General features: G+C 42.9%; 1 protein-coding gene across 2 annotated transcripts; it reads right to left on the minus strand.

Moving 5' to 3' along the window:
* Positions 1-8,434: 8,434 nt before the first annotated feature.
* dpf2 (double PHD fingers 2) lies at positions 8,435-24,249 on the minus strand. 2 transcript variants are annotated; one of them, XM_056284521.1, is made up of 12 exons: positions 24,202-24,249; positions 19,388-19,548; positions 18,316-18,423; positions 17,889-18,067; positions 17,427-17,519; positions 17,247-17,325; positions 16,651-16,692; positions 13,306-13,443; positions 12,414-12,545; positions 12,161-12,273; positions 11,966-12,047; positions 8,435-11,620 (listed from the first exon to the last, which is right to left on the minus strand). In XM_056284521.1, the coding sequence occupies exons 1-12, from the start codon at positions 24,231-24,233 to the stop codon at positions 11,538-11,540; spliced, it is 1,242 nt and encodes a 413-aa protein (XP_056140496.1). In that variant the 5' UTR covers positions 24,234-24,249; the 3' UTR covers positions 8,435-11,537. The 2 variants fall into 2 exon arrangements, with proteins under 2 accessions (XP_056140496.1, XP_056140497.1); XM_056284522.1 differs by lacking the exon at positions 16,651-16,692.
* Between the last annotated feature and the right edge of the window lie 1,323 nt (positions 24,250-25,572).

The following is a 25,572-nucleotide window of genomic DNA, read 5'->3' on the forward strand; positions in this document are numbered from 1 at the left end:
GCTGCCAATGTGATTTATTTTATATATATAGCATCCCCCCCCCCAGAAACCATCAATGGTGTAGATAAAAATGCTCAACAAATGAGCAGGCCATCATGGACACAATGAATTTATATATATATACACACATATATATTCACATATACACTCACTGGCCACTTTATTAGGTACACCTTGCTAGTACCGGGTTGGACCCCCTTTTGCCTTCAGAACTGCCTTAATCCTTTGTGGCATAGATTCAACAAAGTACTGGAAACATTCCTCAGAGAGTTTGGTCCATATTGACATGATAGCATCACGCAGTTGCTGCAGATTTGTCGGCTGCACATCCATGATGCGAATCTCCCGGTCCACCACATCCCAAAGGTGCTCTATTGGATTGAGATCTGGTGACTGTGGAGGCCATTTGAGTACAGTGAACTCATTGTCATGTTCAAGAAACCAGTCTGAGATGATTCGAGCTTTATGACATGGCGCGTTATCCTGCTGGAAGTAGCCATCAGAAGATGGGAACACTGTGGTCATAAAGGGATGGACATGGTCAGCAGCAATACTCAGGTAGGCTGTGGCATTGACACAATGCTCAATTGGTACTAAGGGGCCCAAAGTGTGCCAAGAAAATATCCCCCACACCATTACACCACCACCACCAGCCTGAACCGTTGATACAAGGCAGGATGGATCCATGCTTTCATGTTGTTGACGCCAAATTCTGACCCTACCATCCGAATGTCGCAGCAGAAATCGAGACTCATCAGACCAGGCAACATTTTTCCAATCTTCTATTGTCCAATTTTGGTGAGCCTGTGCGAATTGTAACCTCAGTTTCCTGTTCTTAGCTGACAGGAGTGGCACCCGGTGTGGTCTTCTGCTGCTGTAGCCCATCTGCCTCAAGGTTCGACGTGTTGTGCGTTCAGAGATGCTCTTCTGCATAGCTCAGTTGTAATGAGGGGTTATTTGAGTTACTGTTGCCTTTCTATCAGCTCGAACCAGTCTGGCCATTCTCCTCTGACCTCTGGCATCAACAAGGCATTTTCGCCCACAGAACTGCCGCTCACTGGATATTTTCTCTTTTTCGGACCATTCTCTGTAAACCCTAGAGATGGTTGTGCATGAAAATCCCAGTAGATCAGCAGTTTCTGAAATACTCAGACCAGCCCGTCTGGCACCAACAACCATGCCACGTTCAAAGTCACTTAAATCACCTTTCTCCCCCATTCTGATGCTCGGTTTGAACTGCAGCAGATCGTCTTGACCATGTCTACATGCCTAAATGCATTGAGTTGCTGCCATGTGATTGGCTGATTAGAAATTTGCGTTAACGAGCAGTTGGACAGGTGTGCCTAATAAAGTGGCCGGTGAGTATATTTAAATGTCCTCTTGGGGCTGCAAACTGCTGTGGAAGCAACTTTTCTGAACTTGCTTTTGTTTTTCATTTAGCTGTGCCAAATTCTCTTGTAGCCTATATGTGTGATGACGGAAAGGTGAGCCCCGCTGCAAAAGCAATAGATTTTCTGCAAAGGTTAGAGGAGAGCAATTTTAAAGCTCTACGTCCTACACTGTCTCGTTGCGAAAAAGGCAAATTGGCTAGATAAAAGCTAAATAGCTAATCTTTTACACCGCTGCAGGAGTAAAGCGCCTCCTTGTGTAAATTACACTTAATGACGTGTCGTCTCTAAAGCAGAGTTTACGCCAAAGATTCGCAGCGAGACGAGTTCAAATTTGCAACTACTTGCTAAAGAATCTGGTCTGCAGCAGTCTAAGTACAGTGGTACTCACTAATCTTCTTAGGAGAGCCCCTTATGAGTAAGACCATTCCTCAAAGAGCCACAGAGCTTGCAAAACATTTCGCAAATACAAAGCTACACACATAGGCTATACATCTACCCATGATCCCACGCTGTTACGTAGCCTACGTTCTTTGACATATCTTCAGTATGCTGCCATCTGCTGGATAATTCATTTCAATGTGCTGAAACGGGACACAATCGGAACCTATAGAAGTAAGTTATAGCTATGTTCTTATTGTTATCAGTGGATCTCTATGAGGCGCAAAACAAAGTCTCACGAGCTGCATGCGGCTCACGAGCCGCATAAAGAGTAACACTGGGCTAAGACCTGCCAATTTACACCGTTGAGACTAGACGAGACGGCGTATTGTTTCCATAGCAACAACCCTCTGTACTTCTGTTCCAACTGCCGGCTTCTCAGGCTTTTTTCTAGCTGGACACTTTGTAGCATCTTAAAATATGAACGAGGATAGTGATAGTGAGTTACTTGCAACAGTTGCAGTTCTAGTACTGAGGAAACAGCCAGAACATAAAACATGAGAGGGTGGAGAATTTGGAGCCTTCCATGGATGCTTCAGCAGAGTAGCCAGGAGCCTGATGCAAATTTATACCATGAACTTGAGACAGGAGATCTCCAATCTCTTGTCAGTTTCTCCCGTCTGTTCCCGAAGCCTTCTAAAACCAGCCACTGGCGACTTGACAAGCTGAGTCACAGGCGACTCCATCAGCCGAGTCCAGCTGAGACGACGTAGTCTACACCGCTGCGACTTTTCTCTGCAGCGTTCTAAAAGGGTTTCGTCTCGTCATGAATCTTTGGTGTAAACCGGGCTTAACAGTGAACCTCTCTTTGTCTTTTTCCACCTAAGGTGTTATGTCGGTTGCACTGTACACTATCCGCACAGATTCTTATCAACCCTCGTAAAACCAATCCAGCTGTTCAAAAGAAAGATGTGTGAAAATAGGATTTGAATGTTATTGCTTCTTAAGAGTCACATGTAGTCTTGTTGAGCTGGATAAACACAAACATTACACTGTCTGAGTCAGGAGTTATTGCAGAAGGCACATTCAAAGCCAAAGTATCTTTACTGCCCCTTACAGGGAAATTAATTAGGCACAGACCAGTATAGTTACAACATCTGTTAAAAACCTTAAAGTGCCCATATTATGCCTGTTTCCCAGTTTAATCTATTCATTTCCTTGCATATTTACAAACATTTCATAAAAACAATGTTTTTATGGTCAAAAAGCACCTGGTTAGGGGTGTCCGGGTGGCGTGGCAGTCTATTCGGTTGCTTAGCAACACGGGGATCGCCAGTTCAAATTCCTTTGTTAACTCTGGCTTAGTCGGGCATCCCTACAGACACCACTGGCCGTGTCTGCGGGTGGAAAGCTGGATGTGGGTATGTGTCCTGGTCACTGCACTAGCGCCTCCTCTGGTCGGTCGGGGCACCTGTTTTTTTTTGGGGGGGGGGACTGGGGGAATAGCGTGATCCTCCCACGCACTATGTCCCCCTGGTGAAACTCCTCACTGTCAGGTGAAAAGAAGCGGCTGGCGACTCCACATGTATCAGAGGAGGCATGTGGTGGTCTGCAGCCCTCCTCTGATCGGCAGAGAGGGTGGAGCATCGACCGGGATGGCGCCGAAGAGTGGGGTAATTGGCCGGATACAATTGGGGAGAAAAGGGGGGAAAATCGCCCCACCCCAAAAAAAAAAGAAAAAAAGAAGAAGCTAGAAATGGTTAAGTTTAGGCATTAGATTGGAGACATTTAAATTTAGACGTGGGTTTGGAGTGGTGAAGGTTAGGAAAGGGGCGGCTGAAATAGTTCATTTTTAACAGCAAGGTCACATTATCTGATGGGACACAGATTGTGGTGTAACACCGGCCTCCGCTCTACCTAGCTTTGTTTGAGGATGTGCCAAACTATGTGTTACATCGTGACGTATATAAGTAATGGAAGAAAACGCTGGACTACAAATGAGGCGTTTCAGGCAGTTCAGCAGTATTTTTTTTTTAACTCCCTTTGGCATATACTACTTTGGGCTTTGTAATGCAGGAGACATTTTACATGATTTTGATGTACTTTATTAATCCCTGTGGGGAAATTATGCTCTGCATTATACCCATCCTGGCTGTGTAGCTAGGAGCAGTGGGCAGCCGCCGTGCAGCACCTGAGAATGTTTCTTTTGATGGTGGGGGAAACGGAGCACCCGGAGAAAACCCACTGCAGACACGGGGAGAACATGCAAACTCCACACAGAGGACGACTTGGGATGACCCTGGGGTTCAAACCCAGGACCTTCTTGCTGTGAGGCGACAGCGCTAACCACTGGGCCACCATGCTCCTACATACAATATAACACACTAAAGGGAAGGGAAAACCCCAAAAAAGCATAATATGGGCTCTTTAACTTAGCTAAAGTGAGGAACAAATAAAGTTTTCAAAAGACGACATGATGCATAAATTCTGAAAAGGGGCTGAAATATGAAGCTGTTGGTGAAAAAAAGAAATCACCCCAAATATTTTTCCAAAGCATAACAGGCAAGACCCGATGACAGCAAATAAACATGAAGACAGTACAGAAATTGGCCCATTTTAAATACTGGCATAATTTTAGATTTGGTCACCATCTTGGACTTTAAAGTGATTTTACAACTATAACACATTCACAAAGTTCAAATTCTTTACCATCTTTTCAAAGAATGGATTGACAGCCCCGTGAGGCACGTTTATCTGCCATTATTTCCTGGTTTGGACTATTTTGGCAGGGGGCCCGCCTGACAAGCATCGGATCTCCTTGCCTTATGTTTGAAAACCCCCTCGGATGTTTTGAATGTACTGAATGTATCGTTTTGCGTGGAAACACTGACACGCATACTTGCAATACCTATCAAATGTAGCTGGCAGCACTGAATCACACAGAGGACGTCTGAACAGATGGTGAGATGCAATCGCACAAAGGGACAACATGCAGGGGTCACTATACACTTGGCATAGGCAGTATTAATACAGAATGCACATTATTGTGATTTTGTTAAGTTTTTTGTTGTTTGTTTGTTTTCCTTTTGCCTCACTACTTTTAAACAAGTAGCCTATTGTTACAACTAAATGTATGTAAAGTTTTTAATATAGTGTTACAGAAATTTTAGAGGTCGTACTAACATAAAAAAAAAAGTATTGTGTTTCCATGAGTGTCACAAACTTACTGATAATATGAGTGCGGGTCTGTTGTAATAGTTCATGACATTTTCAGTACAACAATCAATGTTTGTATAGTTTCCGTACACATTTAATGGGATATTTCACTTTGATACGACATTTTCACTTTTTGTCATAGCAGCTGCGTAGCACAGGATATAGGCACAGGCCGTTTGCTGCTCTATATCCGGGAGTCTGTCCTCGCAATGGATTCGGGTTTTACACCCACGTCATGAGACTGTTGCTGCAAAGAAAAAAAAAAGACGCCTCAAGATGAACTGAAATGATTTGACCCCTGGGTTTTCTCCGTCGTGTTTTTCTTCCCCCCGGTTGTTTGAATTATCGTTTTTACGTGCTGTTTAAAACAATTCATAGTGTTAACAAGTCAGAAACCTCTAGTATTAGTGGCTCCACATTAACAATGCACCAGAGCACAAGTGCACAGAAAAGAGAGAAAATGTTCAGACAATGCGATATAGAACTTAAACCGTCTCTCCATTTTTACTTTTTAATTATTGTTATCTACAGAAGATAATAATTTCTACTGCTTGTAAATGTTGAATATTTTTCATAGTTTTACAAAAGTGTCAGCCGCTAGTTTGTTTTGTTTTTTGGTGTTTTTGATATTTATAAAAGTTGAGATTTAGTAGGCGTACTTGTGAATTTTATAAAGTATCTGTCACTTTGTTCAGTGGAGCTGATGAAGACCTCTGATAAATGGTCCATAGGCTCTAAAGTAAACCCCATCAATTCTTCGGGTTCCTTTGTAGAGGTCAAGTCAATTTTATTTGTGTGGCCCAATATCACAACTGAATTTATACAACAGGTAGTTCCGACCAAGCGGTCCGATTGGTCAACTAGACATTTAGAACGTAATGAAATCAGCATGACAGCACATCTAGCTGTGCTCAAATGAAAAATGCCTCATCACTTTAAATATTATTGCCATTGATTAGAGCTTTACATATTTCCATGGCAACATTGTAACTGCCACTGTGCCATTGAGTCAGTGACACGGCACCACTAGCGTAAGAATGCTTGTGAAGTTTGCGGACATAGTAGCTAAATCTGTCCATGGAAATTTTTGTTTTTTTCAGCAGATATCTTAGGTACAACAAGATTGAGCTAGCTAGGCAGTTTTGTGTTTGTATGTGTTACTATTTATTCAGTTCGGGAAATCCCAGGATTTCTAGAAAGGGTTCACTCAAGTTGGCTGGCTGACTCAACAAGGATTAAAAATCATCTGTTTCTAAGTCGTTATTAAGGTTGTTATTAAGGTTATTAAGGTTTCACTACATAGGTGTCTACTGACATGACTGATTGTTTTCGTCATACCCCATGTCGCTTCAGTGACGCTTACGGAAGTCAACTCGAGCGTCTCGGTCCTCTGACCGCATCACTGTTGTGCCTATAATGATGGTAAAGCACACCCTCTCCTGTAATATTGCTTAATTCTGGTGCCAGTTTGGTTAATTCCCTTATTCAACTTACTGTGGCAGAGAAAACACTGCAAGAAGACCATTACCTGTAGAATACCGAGAAAATAGAAGGATGTCAGATGAATAAAAGCACAAGTTGATGAAAAATACAAACTCGCTCTCAGGAGCAAGATCAGTGACAGTTTACAAAATAGTTGCATCAATATTGTAAGGGAGAAAAAAAAGCTCTTTTAATTGAACTAACTAGTCAGTAATTTTGGGCAGTTTACTATATTTTTTTGTTGTTTTCAAACCCTAAAAAAAAGTTGCAGGCTATTCCTCCATCTGATGATAAACTGGTAATAAAGTTTTCCTCTGCTATAAATTTGGTTCAATATACAGTTTTTTTTCTGTTTTGTTTTTATGGTTTGACATGTGGTTCCAATTCTAGGGATTTAAGAGTAACAAAAGACAAACTCATAATTTCATTACTTCATAAAAATGGACAGAGGACGCACTTCTCAATACATTTTCCCATCCAATTCCTCAAAACCTGGCTCAAAAAAGAAAGGGAGCTAGAAGTGCGATCTCTGTACTACTACCGACAAGCCAAGGGTAAAGACATGGACAGTTCTGTTTTTAAGTTGCCTGTGTTTTTACCATGAACTGAGAGAACTGTTACACCATTGGGGCACTGAGGCCAGACAACTCTTTGAGAACAATTTACATCAGGGTGTTTGTCCTCTGCGATGGGAGGACTGGGCAGCCTTCCTCTCTCCATGCCACAGACTGGTTCTCCCACAGAACTGTTAGTACGCTCGCTGTTTTCAACGCCTGTCTGAAATGAAAACAGCCAGCCATCAACGCACCAATTACAATGGCACCAAGCGAAGGTAGTGTTGACTCGAGTCATGCACATTCAGAGTGTGTGTGTGCCTTGTTCCTAAATTTTTTTCGCTTCTTGTGATATTGGAGGGTCTAGATTTTACATTGGAGATTTGTTGCTTTAGAGATGGTCTTTGATGATAGACAATGAGTGTATCTTGAGTGCAATAAAAACAAATCTGTGCAATAAGAATCCATCTGTTCTGGTTCTTAATTCTTGAAAAGAAAGGAGCAGTGGGAATGGGAATGATGGAAAAAGACCGGTGGGAATGGGAATGATGGAAAGGGCAGCGGCGGACATGCTGTTGGTCTTTATAATCACTTAAATGCTGCACATTCCCCTCAATTACCCCCGTCTCCCTACTGCCTCACCCGCCGTTGCTCCGTCTGACGCATGGCTTTTCACTTCATTTCCTCCCCCTGGAATCCCCCCCCCCCCAACACATTCCCAACCCTGCCCCTTTAAAATGATTTGGCTGCAGTCAGGGGTCTATGTTTTAAAAATCCAACTGAACCTTCTGATGATGTGAAGCCATGGGATGGTCACGCAGATGCAAGCCTCACTACTGCATTGTATCATGCATACACACACACACGCATGCACACAAACCTGATGATATACCCTTGGGCTTGATGCAGCCTTGTACAGTAAAAATATGGAGGGATGCATGGACGTGGTTATTTCTATAGCGTTTTACATGTTCTATGGTGAGCCTGGAACTGAAATTGGTGTCATTTTGTGATAAATGAGCATTAACCTTGCAACTCTTCAGAAAGGATAACTCCGACATGACCCACTTAGAAATGGAAAACTTAAAATTCTAACTATGCTGGTTTTGCTAAGACTTAATTAACCTTGCACTGTGATCTTACCAAGGTTGTAATTTAAAATAAAATATTTTAAACATATTTTAAATATATTTAAACATAAAATTGTCAACTTATATTTTGCACTTCACCATATGCTACAAAAAAAAATTTCAGCGTGCTATGTTTTTGATTAAAAAAATATGTACGTTTTTACTCTTCCACCATCAATCATTCAATTCCCCTGCAGACTCCACAGGTCTTATAAGGCCATGGACATGTCCCCTCATGAGCACATATCAAATACACACACACACACACACCAGGTTAGTGCCTAGTATTTTATTTTCCTGGGAAAAAGACAATTTCATACAATAAGGAAAACATTCCATCGCAATCCAAATTAAAGTGGAAGTCCACCCGAAGAGAGTTCACCTACTATGTCACCCTATTATCTTGGGTTTGTCGAAATTTGCTGACACAAACAATTCCCTATAAACCTTCGGGCCCGGAGATTAAATCACAAGCAGACGTCCCAAAAAGAAAAAAAAATGGCCCGATCTCTAAACACTTTAATGCTCATGGGTGCAGTTATGCGTCTGACTCTGTGCTAATAAATGGACTTCAGTGAGGACCTTCCAGTTGTGTGGAATCAACCTCATTCTTGTTTTATGGTTTACTGCTGCACTGCGTCTCAACTAAAAAGGCTGTCTGAAGATGTGCCGACTACTTCATCCAGCTATGCCGTCTTTAGGAAAGAAGAAAAGTGTGGAATGGGGGGGTCACATACAATGAGTTGGGATACAGGCTTTGCCGGCTCATTGAGTCGCTGGTTGAGCTTGTCATTTCAAATGAGCTTCATGTCACTGTAACGCTGCCATTAACAAGAAATGAAGCGAGTATGTTTGAAGAAAACAAAAATCTCCGATTTATAGTCGATTCAGCTGCTCCACATCTGATGATGATGACATTATATTGCTATCATCAACAAAGTTCCAACTCTGGTTTCTAGATGTGGAAGAGACTTGTTTACTTTCACGAGTATCAGCTAAACTATGCAGGACCACAGGAAGCATTGAGCAGAAAGCGTTTTCCTTTAAAGTCTCCAAATGTTCCACGTCGGCTAAGTCATTATATTGGTGAATACAAAAACAACCAAAAACAGTAAAAATATCTGAACAGCCACGGAATCTAAATAACAGTACATTTTAAATGTGATGAGAAAATGAAGTAATACTTGAGTAATGCTTCCATTCTGTTAGTTGGCTATTGAAATATCATAATAGCACGGCTAATTTATACTACCAAACTTCCTAACGACTTGGCCAAGCTAACGCTGGCGAAACTGTTTCGCACGTGAGACTGCAGACCATTGCTCCGATTGTTGACTATACTGTTATTAAAGCAGACGCTACGTCTGTCATGACTGTTCTGCCCTTCCGCCCCTTCTGTCTACAAGCTGGATCAACCCTTTTAAATACTGTTTTTGTTTGAGGTAACATAACTGCTTTGCAGTTCAACCAGCCATTTTCATGAAGCCCTGCCACAGAGGAAAATCTTTCCAGAATGAAACTATGAAAGCAGGTACAAGGAGAGGTGCCTCCCCATAACATCATACATGTTGACACAATAGACACTCTACATATCAAGAATCAATAATCCATATATACCTTCGTAGGCCTCAATCTCTGATAGCATTTTCCTCAATAAAAAAAAAAGTCTATAGCACATTTCTGGCAAAATAGCAACAACAAACTGCCACACCAGTCCCTGTCATATAACCCCATCTCTTATATTGCTTTTACACTGTCATCCAGTGTACAACTGAAAGCTCACAATAGTCCTCAGATACACAAAAATTAGGCTTTAGATATGGTCAAACTGAGCACGCTCAGCAAACTAATACAACACAGTGACAGAATGCAGTGTGTCTGTGTTGTGTGTGTGTTGGTGTCAGCAGTGTGAAGTTATCTTCCAGAACTGCTGAGAGTTTTGCATTTTTAAACGAGGATACGTCTCATTGACCTGACTGGTTGGGTTGTAAAACTAAGTATAACAATCAGAATCATCTTTCTCCATTGTCTCAAAGCAGGGCCAGGTGTGCAGATTTTAGCACTGCTTTTCATTTCAGGATCAGCATCAAGTTTTCTCTTTCACTCTGCAATTCAATGGGGCTCAATGGGACTAGCGCAAAGAACGGCCAGGCTGCAGATGTCAGAGGACTTTATAAATGCACATTCATGTGCACTGATCTCTGATCATAAGCTTAGGACAGCTCTGTGCCGTACTGACTTAGCCAGTACTGAACACGCTAATGTTCCTTTGCCAGTCTGTAAGAGTGTCGTAGCTACCTAGCTAACCTGGGGTCTCATGTATAAAACAGTGCGTAAGAGCCTTACTAAAAGTGTACGTGTGCACAAAAGCCGAAAATGAAGTGCAGCAAAAAAACAAAAAAAACAAAACAAAAAAACAATCGGACTTAAATGTGTGAGAGGCATCATTACACAATCTGGCTTCAATTCACCACCTCACCATCTGCATTTATGTACAGATGCACACATTCTCCCACCAAGTTTGTTTTTATAGATCACAAATTTTGCGTGGGAAGTGGCGTACGCCTCTTTCAGACTCCGTTTTGTGCGTACACAACGGTTATAAATGAGACCCCTGGTGTCCCGAAATACCTTCAGTTAATTGGAGCCAACTCTGATTAAGTTTATTATTACCATTTCCTGTTTAACACCTGGCTGTTGCCTGTGACTGTGCCGAGGCAGAGTAACATTCAGGTAGTTTTAGGCGATCTCGTAGTTCTTTTAAACTAATCACGTTTATGTATAGTAGCGCTGCTACAGTAGAGAATATGGTGGTGGAATATTTCTTCCATAATAAAGATGGGCACTAATAATGAAGACCATAACATGACTATTCTCTTTTCAACTCCTACATAGTTCACATCATTATCTGCTATACAAATATATAAATATTTTAAAAAAAAATGTTACTTTTACCATGAGCAAGCATTGGCATGCTACTTGATTCCAACAAGCTTTATTTCTGCTCTAGTCGCAAAATCAGTACACTGCAGGAAAGAGGCAGGATTTTAGCAGTCGCGTGTGTAAAAAAAAGAAAGATGTAACGATAGTTTGGCTATTTATGCTGTGAGTATGGGTCTACTTTAGTACTGATTGAGATGGCTGTATGGCAAACAGTACGATAAACATCTCTGGGTCTTAATCTGAGCTTTGAACTGTGTAACAGTCATATCTGAAGCAAAAAGAGGCCTGCTTGGTAAGGTATACTTCCCTTTTCACAATTTATTATCGCTTCTGCAATGCATCCCTCCTGAGTCTACTGGTGAGAGGGGAGGTATCGTTTTTTTTTCAAAGGACAACCACACTGCGGCGGGACGGTGGTGAAAAAAAGTGCAGGTGGGCAGCCATCACGACGGGGGTGCATTCTGGTTCTGGTATATGGATGCCTTCTCTTTCAAAAGGTCCAAACATAGATGGCAGCTCCAGCTCCCTGTTGCACAAGTAGCAGAGGTCATTGTCAGTGCACATCATGCTTTAGAGAGACACCACCAGCATGTCGCTGTTCGCCTTGGTTAACTTCTAACTCATGTGATGCAAGGCATCCAAGTCCAATGGTACGGTTATGCCCATTTATTTATTTGAGGCAAGTGACTAAAAATGAGACTGATTCATTTCAAAGAACTATGACGTACAATCAAAACCAACACTTAAATCGAGAAATACCACACACACACACACACACACACACACACCTACACAACGTCACACGTTCCTCAGGCCGTAAAAAAAAAAAAAAAAAAAAAACCACATTAGAAATGGAAGAGAAATGCCTTACCCTCCGGCGGTTCAGACATGGGTGGGCTGAGACAGTACATGTGATAGCCTCTATCACAGTCATCACAAAACAGAAGTTGGTCCTGAGGGGGAAGAGGCAACAGACACTTTACATTACAGACGTCTGTACTCTGCACAAACTACCTCATTCAGGTTATCAGATGTTTGCAGGGCCGTGTCATGTCAGTAAACTCACGTCGTTCTCTGAGGTGCCACACATGTTGCAGCACTTGCACTCTATGCACTGCCAGCGATAGGTCTTCACGGCAGCCATCATCACAGGCGTGAACTGCAGGCAGGATGGATGGCCTGTGTCGAGAAGAGTTAATGGGAGAAGAAGAAGGGTGATATGACAAGTTTCAGTGCTTAGCCACACTTTTTGCATAAATTAATGTAGTGCTCTCTACCCTGCAGTCCTTTTGTTTAGTAGCTAACAGGACGGTCCCCACCTGAGCGTCCACAGTCAGAGCAAGACACCAGCTCCTCTGATTGGCCAGTCTTATGGTTGGTTTTGGAGTCTCCCAGGCAGAAGTCACAGTAATTATTGGGCAACGCAAGACCGTCTGGCCCTTTCTTTGGAGCTGGTGTATGAGATGAAAAGGTAAATTGAGCAAACTCAACATAGTGATTAGAGCACATTCCATCACTACCACTTGTTTAATACGAGATGGTTCCCGAATCAAATGAAGCTGTTGTAATACACGTCTTTATGCATCCTCAATAATCCAGGTAAGAAAATCAAAAGAAGGTTGAATCAGTTCATCTGGATACAGTCTAAAATTAGACTGAAGAGGTCACTTAGATGAGTGATGAAAGGTATCTGTCAAAAAATGTATCCAGATGAACAGATTCAACTTTCTTTGACTGTTGTAATATAATATTTTCCTTGTCCTGGACTCTCCAATAAAAACAAAGATGATTGCTCATTGTTACTCTTAAATCCTTAACTTGTACTGGCTATAATTTCAAATAACATGATTTATAATCTGAACTGCCAAAAGTCCATGAGCAGCAAGTCCTCTTTGGACTACATGACGCAGGTAGCTGACCTCATTCTAACAGTTAAATGTACCTAGCTTGCCAAACCATGGTGAAAAACAGCATAAATAAGCACTCCATTTAGGAAAAGCATTGTTTGACAGACTTCTACTGGGTCACATCATGTGTGATACCATAAAACCAGGACTTTAAATTCATGTAGTGTGTATATCATTAGGATTAAGAAAGAACAGCAGTAATAAATGGCCTGTTGAATTTGAGACGGCACTGGACTTGAGGTTTTCTACAAGTTGTGTGATGGATTGGGAGGCCTGAGACCTCTACCAAGGCTCTAATACTCACTTTTAGGTTCTTCGGGTAGGGGCAGGGCAGGCTCGCTGATCTCAATCTCGTCCTTCTCCTCCCCTTCCTCTTCTGCCAGGTGGGAGTGGGCATAGTGATAGCTCAGACCTGGACGGTTCTTGTAGCGCTTTCCACAGACTGCCACCAAACCAAAGAACACAACATGTATGAAAACACAGCGGAGGTGAGCAACCTCCTTACTGCATGTTCAGTCAGTAGTGAGAGTCATGGGTGACAGGAATTGATGTAATAATGAAATACAGATTCCTGGACAGATGGTACTAATTTTCAAGGAAAAATAAAAAGTAGCATTCCTTTTATCAAAATTGTTGCCCCCCCATTGGTCATCTTTTATGAAAGGGGGGGACATTTTCAAGTGGTTTGAACTATGTGAGAATTGAGCCATTACAGTGGAAAGGGGTGAGACTGAAATGGCTATGTGACCCCACAGACCTTTAAAATCTTTGGGTTACTCTTCCATTTCTCTTTCCACAAAAAGACAATTTGTAGTTCTGTATTTTTGCTATCAACAGACTGGTTCTAGTCTGGGCTAATGATAGCTGGGAAATGTACATCATGTCATTCCAGTTACTATAAAAGGATTGACTGACTCAGCTCGGCAGTGTGTGTGTGTGTGTGTGTGTGTGTGTGTGTGTGTGTGTGTGTGTGTGTGTGTGTGTGTGTGTGGGGCAGATTTCAAATGGAGCAGGAAAACTCCTAAATGTAACAATGTAGACTTTTTTCTTATCTTTACTGCTGTCTTTTTCTTCTTTGACCTTGTATCTCTGGTTTGGCTTCATGATGCAAACTTAATTTTGTTTTGGAAAAATGCTTACGAATAAAGTTTATATTGTTTTTATCAAATCTTGAGAGTATCTACTTATATGTCATCCGGTAAAACGCCATTAAAATTAATATTCATCCAGATTTACGCTGCATGTAGCACAATCTGTGAACAGGTCTTGAGAATTGCCCATGAGGGCCCCCTGACCTCAAGCTTTCATGGTCAAATTGTACCGTTCCTGGATCATTACAAAGTCTCCTTTGAACCTCACAAATTCACCATGGCTTAGGGGCCTTGGTGCGGACAAGCATAAACATGTGACATAACCCTTAAGGGAACTCAGCAGTTATGGATCCAGTCAAGGCTATTGTGGTTTTTCTACATTTGGGGAGCAAAAGACTGGAACTCTAAAATAATATACTTAATTCAAAGAGCAACACATGCAAAAGCTGTGAGTTGCTGAACGCTGTCATGCTGTCAGCCAAGGTTGTGTGTTTGTCGTAGCATGTTACTGGGACGGGCTGAATGGCAGCCAAGCATTCAGCACGGTGGAGATATCAGCCACAGAGACGCTCTTAGATAGATAGGCATCATTCATTTTCCAGTACTAACAAACAAAAAAACTCGGATCTGATTTTATTTTTTGCTTACACTACTTGCAATCAACGGTATCAATTTTTGTTTGAGGAAAAGAAATCAATGTTTCCCTGCCCTCTTTCATCCGGCTTTAGCGTTTATCATACCATCTACCAATAGAATAAAAAATGCTTTCCTAACACGACGTGATTTACTGTCCTGCTAAATAAATATCCTTATGAATCATCAGATTGAAGTAAGACAGGCCTTAAAGGTAGAATGAGTAGGATTCTCCTATAAAATCAATGTAAAAATAATCCCTGTCAATCATCACTTATGACCCACTAGACCAGTGTTTCCCAACCCAGTCCTCAAGGAACCCCTATCCTGCAGATTTTCTTTGCAACCCTGAATACCTGTTTGTAGTTATTCAACCAATCAGCAATAAATGTCAGACGTTGCACACCTTGCATAATTAAGTGCTGTGAGATGACTGGTTGAGTAAGTACAAGCAGGGCTTCTTATGCAGGGTTACAATGAAAATCTGCAGGATAGGGGTTCCTTGAGGACTGGGTTGGGAAACGCTGCGCTAGATGTATGTGGCGGTGTCTGTATCTGCTGAGACCCTGTCCTCTGCCTGTATTTTCTTATTTTGGTGTGTATGGGACCTCTCTGGGCATTAACCTTTGGGGCAGCGGGACGCCATAAAAACGCAGCGACCAGGTGCCAGATGGAGATTGTAAGCACACATCCAAGAGGACGCTACAACAATGGCAGACACAGTGCCGAAAAGACGCAGATATAGCGAGGCGGAACGCCAAGAGGACAAAGCTTGTTCCAAAACGAGAGTGAATCTGGGGTCGGCTTTCACCCGCTGGCGAGCACTAAAGGAGAGGATGGGAGTGAAGAGCGACGCGGAGTCGGCCTGTACACCGGGGATGTGTTCTGGCAACTGAGGTCGGGGGGCATGTCCTTCTGGTGACGTTGAGCCGGGGGGGAGAGGCCAACTTTAATGTTGTGTTTACAAACCGCAACAGACAAATCCTACTTCTTCTACCCTTAAGTGTGTGACACTTATTTAATGGAAAACCTTAGAAATTCATCATTCGAATAGGACAACGACGGTGCCACTGTACCCTCCCTCGCCTTGTGAGGGTGCAAGGTCTATCACGAGACGAGGCACAACACCCACAGACAAAACACTTCCTCTCTCACGCCCTAACCATCGTTCTCATTTCCCGAAAGGCAAACGTGCTGTTGCTTAAGCCGGTAAGGAAAGGAGGGCAGTTGCTCTGCTGGTCAACCCTCTCCCCAAACTGTCTCAGCCCAGGCTCCCGAGAAGCAGCCGGTCGCATGCGTAGTGGCTGTGTAAAGTGGCAGCCAGATTAGTGCTCTGGAAGGGCGTACGTGCACGCACACACACACACGCCGGTTCAAAACCAAGCAGAGGCACCATTTCGCTCTAATGAAAAAAGAAAGGAAAAAGAAAATGAAATGGGGAATACGTCTAGACAAAATGCAAATGTCTTCAGGGGGAAAAAAACAAGGCAACAAACATTGACGCAGTCAAAATTACACACGCCAAATTAAAAGACACAAGACAAAGCACAGAGAGACAAACAAAAACAGCTGCAGGGTCCAGCACAGTTGATTGAAGCCACTGAGATGAGGAGATGAGGTCTAAACTGACAGGATGAAAAAACAGGCATCTAACCCAAAGCTAATCTCTTCACTGCAAACTGACGCAGCTTATTAAGAGTGATTAATGTCCACAATTTCCATTTGGCTCCACAAATAATGGTCTTGAACTCTAAATTTGGCTGACTGAGACACTTGAACAAATAAGCTATTTCAAATTAAAATTTTATAGACTAACACAAATGTGCTATGACTTCACACACAGGGACAGAAAAAACAAAAACGAAACAAGCAGTGACAACAAAAGACAGGCAGACTGGAGTAAAAAGGAAACGAGAGAAATATACCTCTTTCAGAAGGTTTTGAAATATGCTTTTGTTTGATAGTGTCTGAAAAGGAGAAGAGAGAAAGAGAAAAGAGCACAGACAGAGAGAGGCTCAGAGAAACAGGCTCATAGACGGGCAGAGAAATCAGACTGTCAGCATTGACCTACCTGGCAAATGTGGCTGAAGGGGAAAATGATTCACAAAGAGGAAAATAACATTAAGCGATACAGATACGTAGTTTGACGACACCGAAGAAGGGGAAGAAGGATTTCTCTGAATGCTATGCAATGGAAGTCCAGGGTCAGGTAATGTGTGATCCCATGACAAACACGGGTTGGCTTCTTCACAGCCACACATAGAAATAATAACAAATAAGCACAGAGGGCAAAAAGATTTCAAAATAAAAAGTGAAATTTAAGATAAGACCACAAAAAAAGGGGGAGGAATTAAAAGGGGTAAAGAAAGAGTTTAGTCTTGTTTGGTTAGTTGCTGCTTAGGTCATGGAGACTGAAGGTTATAGAGACCTAAGTCTGAACTGCTATTGGGTCCCGTAGGCGTGAATAACCTCAGCACCACCCCTACCCCACAATGCTGTGTTCACCATCCTCTGAACTCACTGTCACAGGCATACGGCTTGTCCCGGTCCTCCAGTGCTGCTGAATCCAGCTTCTTTCGGTTGCCACTCACTCCTCGACCCTGGGCAGGAAGCAGTCATTATAAATCATACGCACATATATAGGTTGAACTCTTAAAAGCTGCATTCACTGGTTTATATTGCTTTACACATCCTCTCTTACCTTCCCCTTTCCTTTGCCCCTTCTTTTAGGTGTGTCCTCCTCATAGTCTTCATCGTCCAAGTCATCCAGGAAGTCATCTGGCTCCAGAATTCTCTACGTCGACAGAAGAAGAAGAAGAAAAAAAAAAGCCAATTTAGACAAGTGGAAATTAAGTCATTTTTTGTATGCTTTTTAGGATGTTGCGGATATAAATGAAAACCTATTGAGAACTGTCAGGCAGATCAGACAACAGGATAACTTCATGACCGTTTCATAACCCAATGCCCAGCCCCTATCAAAAATCTCCCCCTCGGGTTAAAAATGTCTCACTGGAAACATGACGAAGCTTGTTCATTAACCTGTTTAGCAGCGGTAAACAACTGAAGGAGCCTCCAACTGAAGCCTAATTAATGTACTTCTAAGCAGCAAAGGAATTTTTTTCTTCTTTTTTTTTCAAAGCACCTCTGTTGAACTCGAACAAACCTTTCTGATCCGGGACGCAGGATTCAGGCCTCCACTATAGTCACTCAGGTTGGGTTCTTCCTCAGACCCCCGGACCTCAGTGGAACCTCGCTTGTCCAAGGACTCCCCCTTCAACAGGGCTTCTAGACTGCTGCCATCTGACGACAACATGGCATCTTTCTTCAACCCCAAATCTAGCTCTAGGTATAAATACCAAACACACAAATGAATATACAGCAAGAAAAATTCATACATATGCATGTTTCATTGCACCATTGACAGTGGTAATGATGAACTTAAATCTTTATTTGGGAACTGTAGGTGTTACTAGGCACAATACCAGGCCTTTTGGCTGTTCTATAATCACCATCAACTGTGGTCTCATGGGTAATTGTTTAAAATTTGCCATAGCAGAACAGTGTATGAGCTGAGCTAGATCCCATGGCACCTGACTTCAGAGGAGGGAAGATGAGTCGAGGATCCTCTGGTGGGTGGGCTCTCCGTTTCTTCCTCCACCTCCGGGATGGGTAGGTATAGAGCTGTCCTGGAGCCATGCCTGAAGAACGTCAGAAAAACAACCAACGTCATTCCTCTGCATGACACCATGTCCAAATAAACATGGATAGCGGGACATATGGACTTTTGGGTGGCTATTTGTTTTACCTCACTACTGTGTTTTGTCTCGTGAAGTAAAACAAATACATTTGTTCTTCATCCTTTGCCTCCCCATACACCCCCTAACTACTATCAAAATAATGTTTTTCACCTCCATTATATTGTCAAAATTCTTAATGTGCAGGGACTAAGATGGCTGCACTGTACCCTGTCCAATCAACATTTTTAGATGACACTTTTATAATACAAAGCATTTTCAAATACTCCCCCCACCCTTTTTCTCCCCAGTTGTATCCGGCCAATTACCCCACTCTTCCAAGCCGTCCCAGTCGCTGCTCCACCCCCTCTGCTGATCCAGGGAGGGCTGCAGACTACCACATGCCTCCTCCGATACATGTGGAGTCACCAGCCGCTTCTTTTCACCTGACAGTGAGGAGTTTCACCAGGGGGACGTAGCACATGGGAGGATCATGCTATTCCCCCCAGTTCCCCCTCCCCCCTGAACAGGCACCCCAACTGACCAGAGGAGGTGTTAGTGCAGCGACCAGGACACATACCCACATCCAGCTTCCCACTCGCAGACATGGCCAATTGTGTCTGTAGGAATGTGTCAAGCCGGAGGAAACACGGGGATTCGAACTGGGAACCCCGTGTTGGTAGGCAACAGAATAGACCGCTATGCTACCTGGATGCCCCTCAAATACTCTCTTTGAAACCTGTGTGGATATACGTATGTCTGTATTGGTGTGTGTGTGTGTGTGTGAGAGAGAGAGAGAGAGAGAGAGAGAGAGAGAGAGAGAGAGAGAGAGAGAGAGAGAGAGAGAGAGAGAGAGAGAGAGAGAGAGAGAGAGAGAGAGAGAGAGAGAGAGAGAGAGAGAGAGAGAGAGAGAGAGAGAGTAAATCACCTGGTCCTCTGTGCCTCTTTTCCATCCAGATGTAGCAATTGCTCTGAGCCACACCTGTCTGAGAATCGAGGAACGGCATTCGGACACTCCTCTCAGCACAAAGCCTGGCATTGTAATTATGACACTGCTCCATGGCATCTCTGTAATACTGCTCTCCCAGCCTAGGTCAACACAAAACCAGAAACGGGGAATACTCATTAGCCCACCTTACAAAGAATCTCATTGCTTGTTCATGAAAACCTAAAGCTGGGCAATATCTTGATAGTAATATCGACATCATGATGAGTCTAGATCAGGGGTGGGCAATCTTATCCAGAAAGGGCCGGTGTAGGTGCAGGTTTTTGTTCCAGCTAAGCAGTTACACACCTGATCCCACTAATCAACCAGTAGAGTCTTTGCTGAGGAACTCAATTAGGAGACACAGGTGACTAACTGCTTAGTTGGAACAAAGACCTGCACCCACACCGGCCCTTTCTGGATAAGACTGCCCACCCCTGGTAGATATTACCTGGGATTTTGGTTATTGTAATTATTGGGAAATAACTCAGCCTCGATGTTGTCATTCACCAGTTTGAAAGGCTGCATTACAGTAAAGCGGTACAATTTCCTGAACATATCAGACTGTTTTAGCTGAGTGAAATAAACAATGTACGCCTTTACCTGCTTGGTCGTCATACCCACATTACTAATGATAATTTCTCCGAATTTTCTTGTGTGTAAATAACGTCTTACGAAAGCACTAGCAATCATCGCCAAAATATCGTCACATCAATATCAAGGTACCAAGTAAAATATAAGAGTGTTATTTGATTTTGTCAGTATCACCCAGCCCAATGAAAACCTGCGGTTATCAACACTTTGATACTGTGCACTTCTACGTATGAGTTGAAATTATCGTTAAAAGCCCAAATAAGTGATGACGACAAGTGCTTTAAACTCCTTTGGTTGTCTCTGTGGCACAGGCCAGCACAGAAGTAGCTCAGCCCATAATGTCACTGTGCCCTGTTGGGAATGCAACAGCAGGCGTCCTTTTATTGGCAGTGGCACATCACTGCAATAAACACTGTGGAGAATGCTCTCGCACGTCTGCTGTGTTGACTCGTAGTTTAAGCAAAAATACAGTACAACGCTGCAGCTTCCCCATTTTTGTGATAACTACTTTCACGAGAACAAAGGGGAGCCGATGGCGTACAGTTGAGGGAAGTGAGCCCTTTTCCAAACGGCTACTTCTTCAAATCCCTAGGGAAATCCGAGTGGGGTGTTTGTGAGTGAAGTAGGTTATGGCACTCGATTTTTGTTTGTTTTACGCGCCTCACCTATGACACTTGAATTTGTTTGGTCAGTGTGATGCCTGTCTCTTTCTTTCACACGTCATTATTCTGCCTTTATTGTATTATCAAGGACTTTGTTGCGTGTCCTAAAGCGCTGAACAAGTTGATTAGCATCATTAAATCCACACCTATGCTCAGGTCTCACGGAGAACTTGCAATCCAGTTGTCTGTACTTCTGCATTACACTCCTCCATATGAAGTGAAGTTTTTTTTTTTTTATCGCTGCCAGGCGGTAGACTGGAAAGGATTATGCATTTGGCCACGTGTGTTTGTATGCATCTGTCCAAAGCTAATCTCACATACTACTGGACCTCATGGTTGCGGTGATTCAAAACCTTTGAAAAATGTTTGTTCTCGCTACCACTGCTCCCTCTCTTCATTCACTCTCCAGCTCACTCGACCAATGCTGCTCTGTCACTGCCCAATCCGAGTCCACCGTAGATGTGAGTTGTGCATGCGTACGGTTGACTTAGATTGGGTAGTAATAGTGTCAAAACATCATGTATTCGGGTACGAGTCTTGAAAGTAAACGAGAAGTTGATTGTATTTCACAAGTCAGCAAATAATTCACTGCCGATCTCAGCACAGGAGAACTGGAAGAGCACTGGATGAACCAAAAATAACAACCTCTTGTCTTTACTTTCATAATATAATAAAGCTGGGTAAACCGCTTACGCTCGCACATGTGCAACTCACATCTACGGGTGACTGAGATAAGCAGCGACATGATCAAAAGTTATTAAAAGAATTCTGATAATCTAAAAAAGGGCGAAAGTTATAAAAGGAACAACTTCCTCTAGGTTGCAGTCAAAAAAGGAAGTGTTGCATATTAATTTCACTGCCGATCTGAGTCAAATGTAAATGTGTCACGTATGTGCAAGTGTTGACGGTTTACTCAGCTTTGTTATATTATGAAAATAAAGACAGGGTTAGAGTTAGACCAAAATGTTCACATAGCAAATCCTTTCTTCTGGAAAGTGTGAATTCATATTAGACTTGGTCGCATTTGTGCGAGGGTCTGCCTAGGAGGCTGTACATCCACAGACTGACAGGCAAAACGTTTTTATTGGGTAGAGTTTTTTAGCTTGAGCGCCGCATATTAAAACATTTTTTCCCCATATTTCCCATTCAATCGACGTGGACGCCGTGCAAAAGTCTTATAAAGGACTTCTGTGTGTGCGTGTATCTAGTTGGTGCTAATCTCACGAAGTGCTAGGTTACCCTAATAATTTTTGCGCAGTTATGACTGTATGATCAAGGACCTCTCATGGTTGCTGTGATTCAAAACCTTTGAAAAACCTGTTTTATACTGCAATCGAGTGCCAATTCCTCAGCTGGATTTTTGCCTAAGTCCCAGCACTGGAGAAGGGGAGATACGCAGGCAGCGCCTCCATATTTTCTCTTCTCCTGCTAGGTGAAAAAAGCGGTGGTTTGTCGCCAAGTGCCGAGCACCAGAGAAGGGGAGACACGCCTGGTGGAGAGCGGCACTCTACTGAGTGCACTTTTAGTTTGAAGCCAAAATGACCCAAGTGTAGAGGAGCTCAAGCAGGAGTCGTGACAACTTTCTCTTTCGGCTACACAACGTGCACCATTTATTCCTTCCACCATTACAACAACAACAACAAAAACCCGCGCAGCGAAAGTGTATCACTGCAAACCCGAACTGAGAAAACAGCAGCTGTAAACCAATGTTCCTACTAGCTCAATAAGGGGAATTATGTATCCCCATAACCACTACACAAGGTTGAAAATCTGTAGCTGTCCTGGTTATCTCCCATTTGTGCAGCTAGGTGGTTATGAAAAAAGAGCATGTGCCTCAAACTGTTCCTAAATATAATAAATCTAAGTTTAAAGATGAACTGCCCAAGAGATTTTTTTTGTTTGTTTGTAATGTTACCCTTATTCTTCTGTTTAAAACTAAACTACTACTCATTATTTAATTGTGAAGCTGCCAGAAAAGCATCCATTACGAGAAGAGGTGGAAGCATGGATTCCACATTAAACAAATATAACCCCGGGGATTTCTGATCTAACCTCTACACGTGCACAAATTTGTTATCACAAAACAAATGACAGGATACCAAGTGGGCTGAGTAGCCAGTAACAGGGTACATTATTCTCTGTAATCAGGAAGTAACACAATGTAGGTTTGTATTAATCTGTCAACTAAACCAACAAAACACTGTGCAGTCTTGTTTCTTGACTGCAATCATTCCTAACACCTTTTCAAGCGTTTCACTTCACCAATGTTGAAAACCATCAAGGGAAGCCTCTGCCTTTCTCCAGCCACGTCTTTTCCTATTCTGGCTCTGTGGTAAAAGTCGAAGAAGAAGTCGTTCACATGTTAACCGTTTGGATTCATGGATACTGCCACTGCATTTCATTTCGTGCAGTTTCAAAAATGCAATTATAAAATGACGGTCTGTTTAAATAAATTGAAAGCCTGACCAAAAAAAATTACCCAATGCCTTTATTTATGTTTATGATTAAGATTATTAATTTCCACACTGTTGTGCTGTTTAAAGTATCGGCCAGTGACAAGAGTTTTGTGGAAGAAAGTGCCATGACACATAAAAAGCAACGTAGGCAACACCTGGGTTTTAAAGAAACCGGGTTATTTCAAACCAAGTAAACCTTCATTGGTTTCCACGTCAACCCCGGTGCCATGGGAACCGCGCAGAAACGAGTTATCATAGTGACAAGGAAACAACGGCTGGCTAACAGCATGGCTGACATTGCCGTAAAAAAAAAAGAAAAACAAATCAAAAGTGAATCTTAATTGAAGCAAATACGAAAGGTTGCGGGGGGGGGTACTTCTGTGAGAACTGTAACTGCGTTATACCAGCGAGGCACAGGCTTTCCGCCAATCAAAGCATCGATTTCTCCACGAACACGTAATTAACCGTCTGTAGTAAAACGGGATTGAGTGAAGTTCGTGTTTACGAGCAGCCTTTCATTCATTCTCGGCGATTGGCGCTATCAGCGTGGCGCTATCGCTAACCAGGGTGACGCGCGCGCACCGCTCTAAAGCTAGCCGGAATCAGAATGTCGTGACGTTAGCACGCAAAGCCCCAACTAACGTTGACTAAAACTCGCCCAGTAACTAGCAAGGTAACGCTAGCCAGTTAGCTACAATTAAAACAAAAACAAAACACAACTTTGGCACTTATTCGCTTGAACGCGTGTTTGGCACACTCAGAACACGCACGAAACGGATTAAATTTAAAGATGTGGAAACATATAAATGTCATCTACGTGTGTGCGGGTAGTTCTGACTGGTAACACTTCCAGTTCCAGACCAGGATGTAGAGAGAGACGTGACGGAGCTCCGCCAGCGTTTACTAACGCTCGTTAAATCGAGTGGCAATTTTCGGCGAGTGGGTAAAAACGTCGGTCGGTTCCGAGACGTGACGGCTTTTAAAGTCCCGCTGCGCCGCGTCGCGCCGCGATGCGTAACGTATGTAGAAAAAGTGGAACACTTACAGTTTGACAACATTCTCAACAACAGCTGCCATCTTGCCTTAATACAATGGGAAACCCGCTCACGGGGCTCTTTTAGCCCTGAGTGTTGACTCGCAGGCTTCTTGGAAGGCGCGCACACACACACAAACACACACACACACACACACACACACACACGCACACACACACACGCACACACCCCTTTCCTGGTCGCGTTCAGTCAGAACATATTCTCGATTAAATTCTCAGATGGCAGATAAGATTTCAAGATTCAAAGGTTTATTTGTCACATACTTCATGTACAAGTGCAGTAAGCAGTGAAATAATTGTTTGGCAACTCCAAAACCGTGCAACAAGAGAAACGAACAACAACAACAATAAATTGAGAATAAAACAAGATTACAATTTAAAAAAAAAAGTTGAAAAATATCCGGGGAGTATACAGAAGGTGTATCCCGGTAATTACATATATACAACACAAGTCTGCCAATAGACTGTGTAGGAGCCATGTATTTGATTTGTGTTTCAGTGTAATAGTCCTCCGAGCACCAGGTAGCGTATGGGTAGAGGCTGAGGCGTGGCCACAGGAAATTGAAGTTCACGCCAGTAATCAGAGGTTTTGCAAACTGGAAACAGGCTAAACAGTTTTTGACTGTGCTTGGACAACATCGTACGGCTGTTTTTGTTTTAACTTTGTGTTCAAAGCTTATTGGAAGTGATGGACACTGGCGAGAAAATAAGTATTTTTGAAGACTGAATATCGTTTTTCTGAGTACACATGTAAACGATTCAGCCCAATTAGCATCCAGTAGCTGCAGGACTTACCCAGCAAACAACAGAACGTCCCCAGCACGTCCCCTAAAGCGCCTCTCCGGATGTCCGCTACATGTCATTGTGTAGGGGTTTTATTACGTCACGGGGATGTCTAGTAGACGTTCCCCTAACGTCCCTGTAATGTCCTCAGGACGTTCTCAACGTCCCCGGGACGTCTGGAGGACTTTCCCCTAACGCCCCTGTAGTGTCCTCGGGGCATTCCCTGAACGTCGCGCAATAACGTCCCCGTGACGTAACGGGGACGTCTACAGGACCTTCCCCTAATGTCCCTGTGATGTCCTCGGGACGTTACCTGTGACGTAATGGAAATCCTACACAATGACGTCTATCGGACGTTCGAAGGGGACCTTTAGGGCAGTGGTTCTCAACCTTTTTGGGGTCCTGGACCCCCTGCGTATTTTTGATCTACCCTGAGGACCCCTCCACCTGATCTTGGGGGAGGGGGGTTGCAATTTGATAGAAACAGTAGAAACTGCATTTTAAATTGCATTATAGCATTTATTCACTCTTTGGGGCAAAAATAAGAGCTTTCAGTTGTAACTTAGATATAGTTAACAA

The sequence above is a fragment of the Lampris incognitus genome, chromosome 8 (genome assembly GCF_029633865.1).
Source record: "Lampris incognitus isolate fLamInc1 chromosome 8, fLamInc1.hap2, whole genome shotgun sequence".
Taxonomy (NCBI): Eukaryota; Metazoa; Chordata; class Actinopteri; order Lampriformes; family Lampridae; genus Lampris; species Lampris incognitus.

Bases quoted from the DNA above. Each gene is read 5' to 3' on its own strand.
- dpf2 (XM_056284521.1), bottom strand. From the start codon at position 24,233: ATGGCAGCTGTTGTTGAGAATGTTGTCAAACT. The intron at 17,520-17,888 runs GTTTGTTCGAGT...CTGTCGACGTAG, and splicing joins CTGCGTCCCGGATCAGAAAG to AGAATTCTGGAGCCAGATGA. The intron at 12,546-13,305 runs GTGAGTATTAGA...CTCATACACCAG, and splicing joins CCTACCCGAAGAACCTAAAA to CTCCAAAGAAAGGGCCAGAC.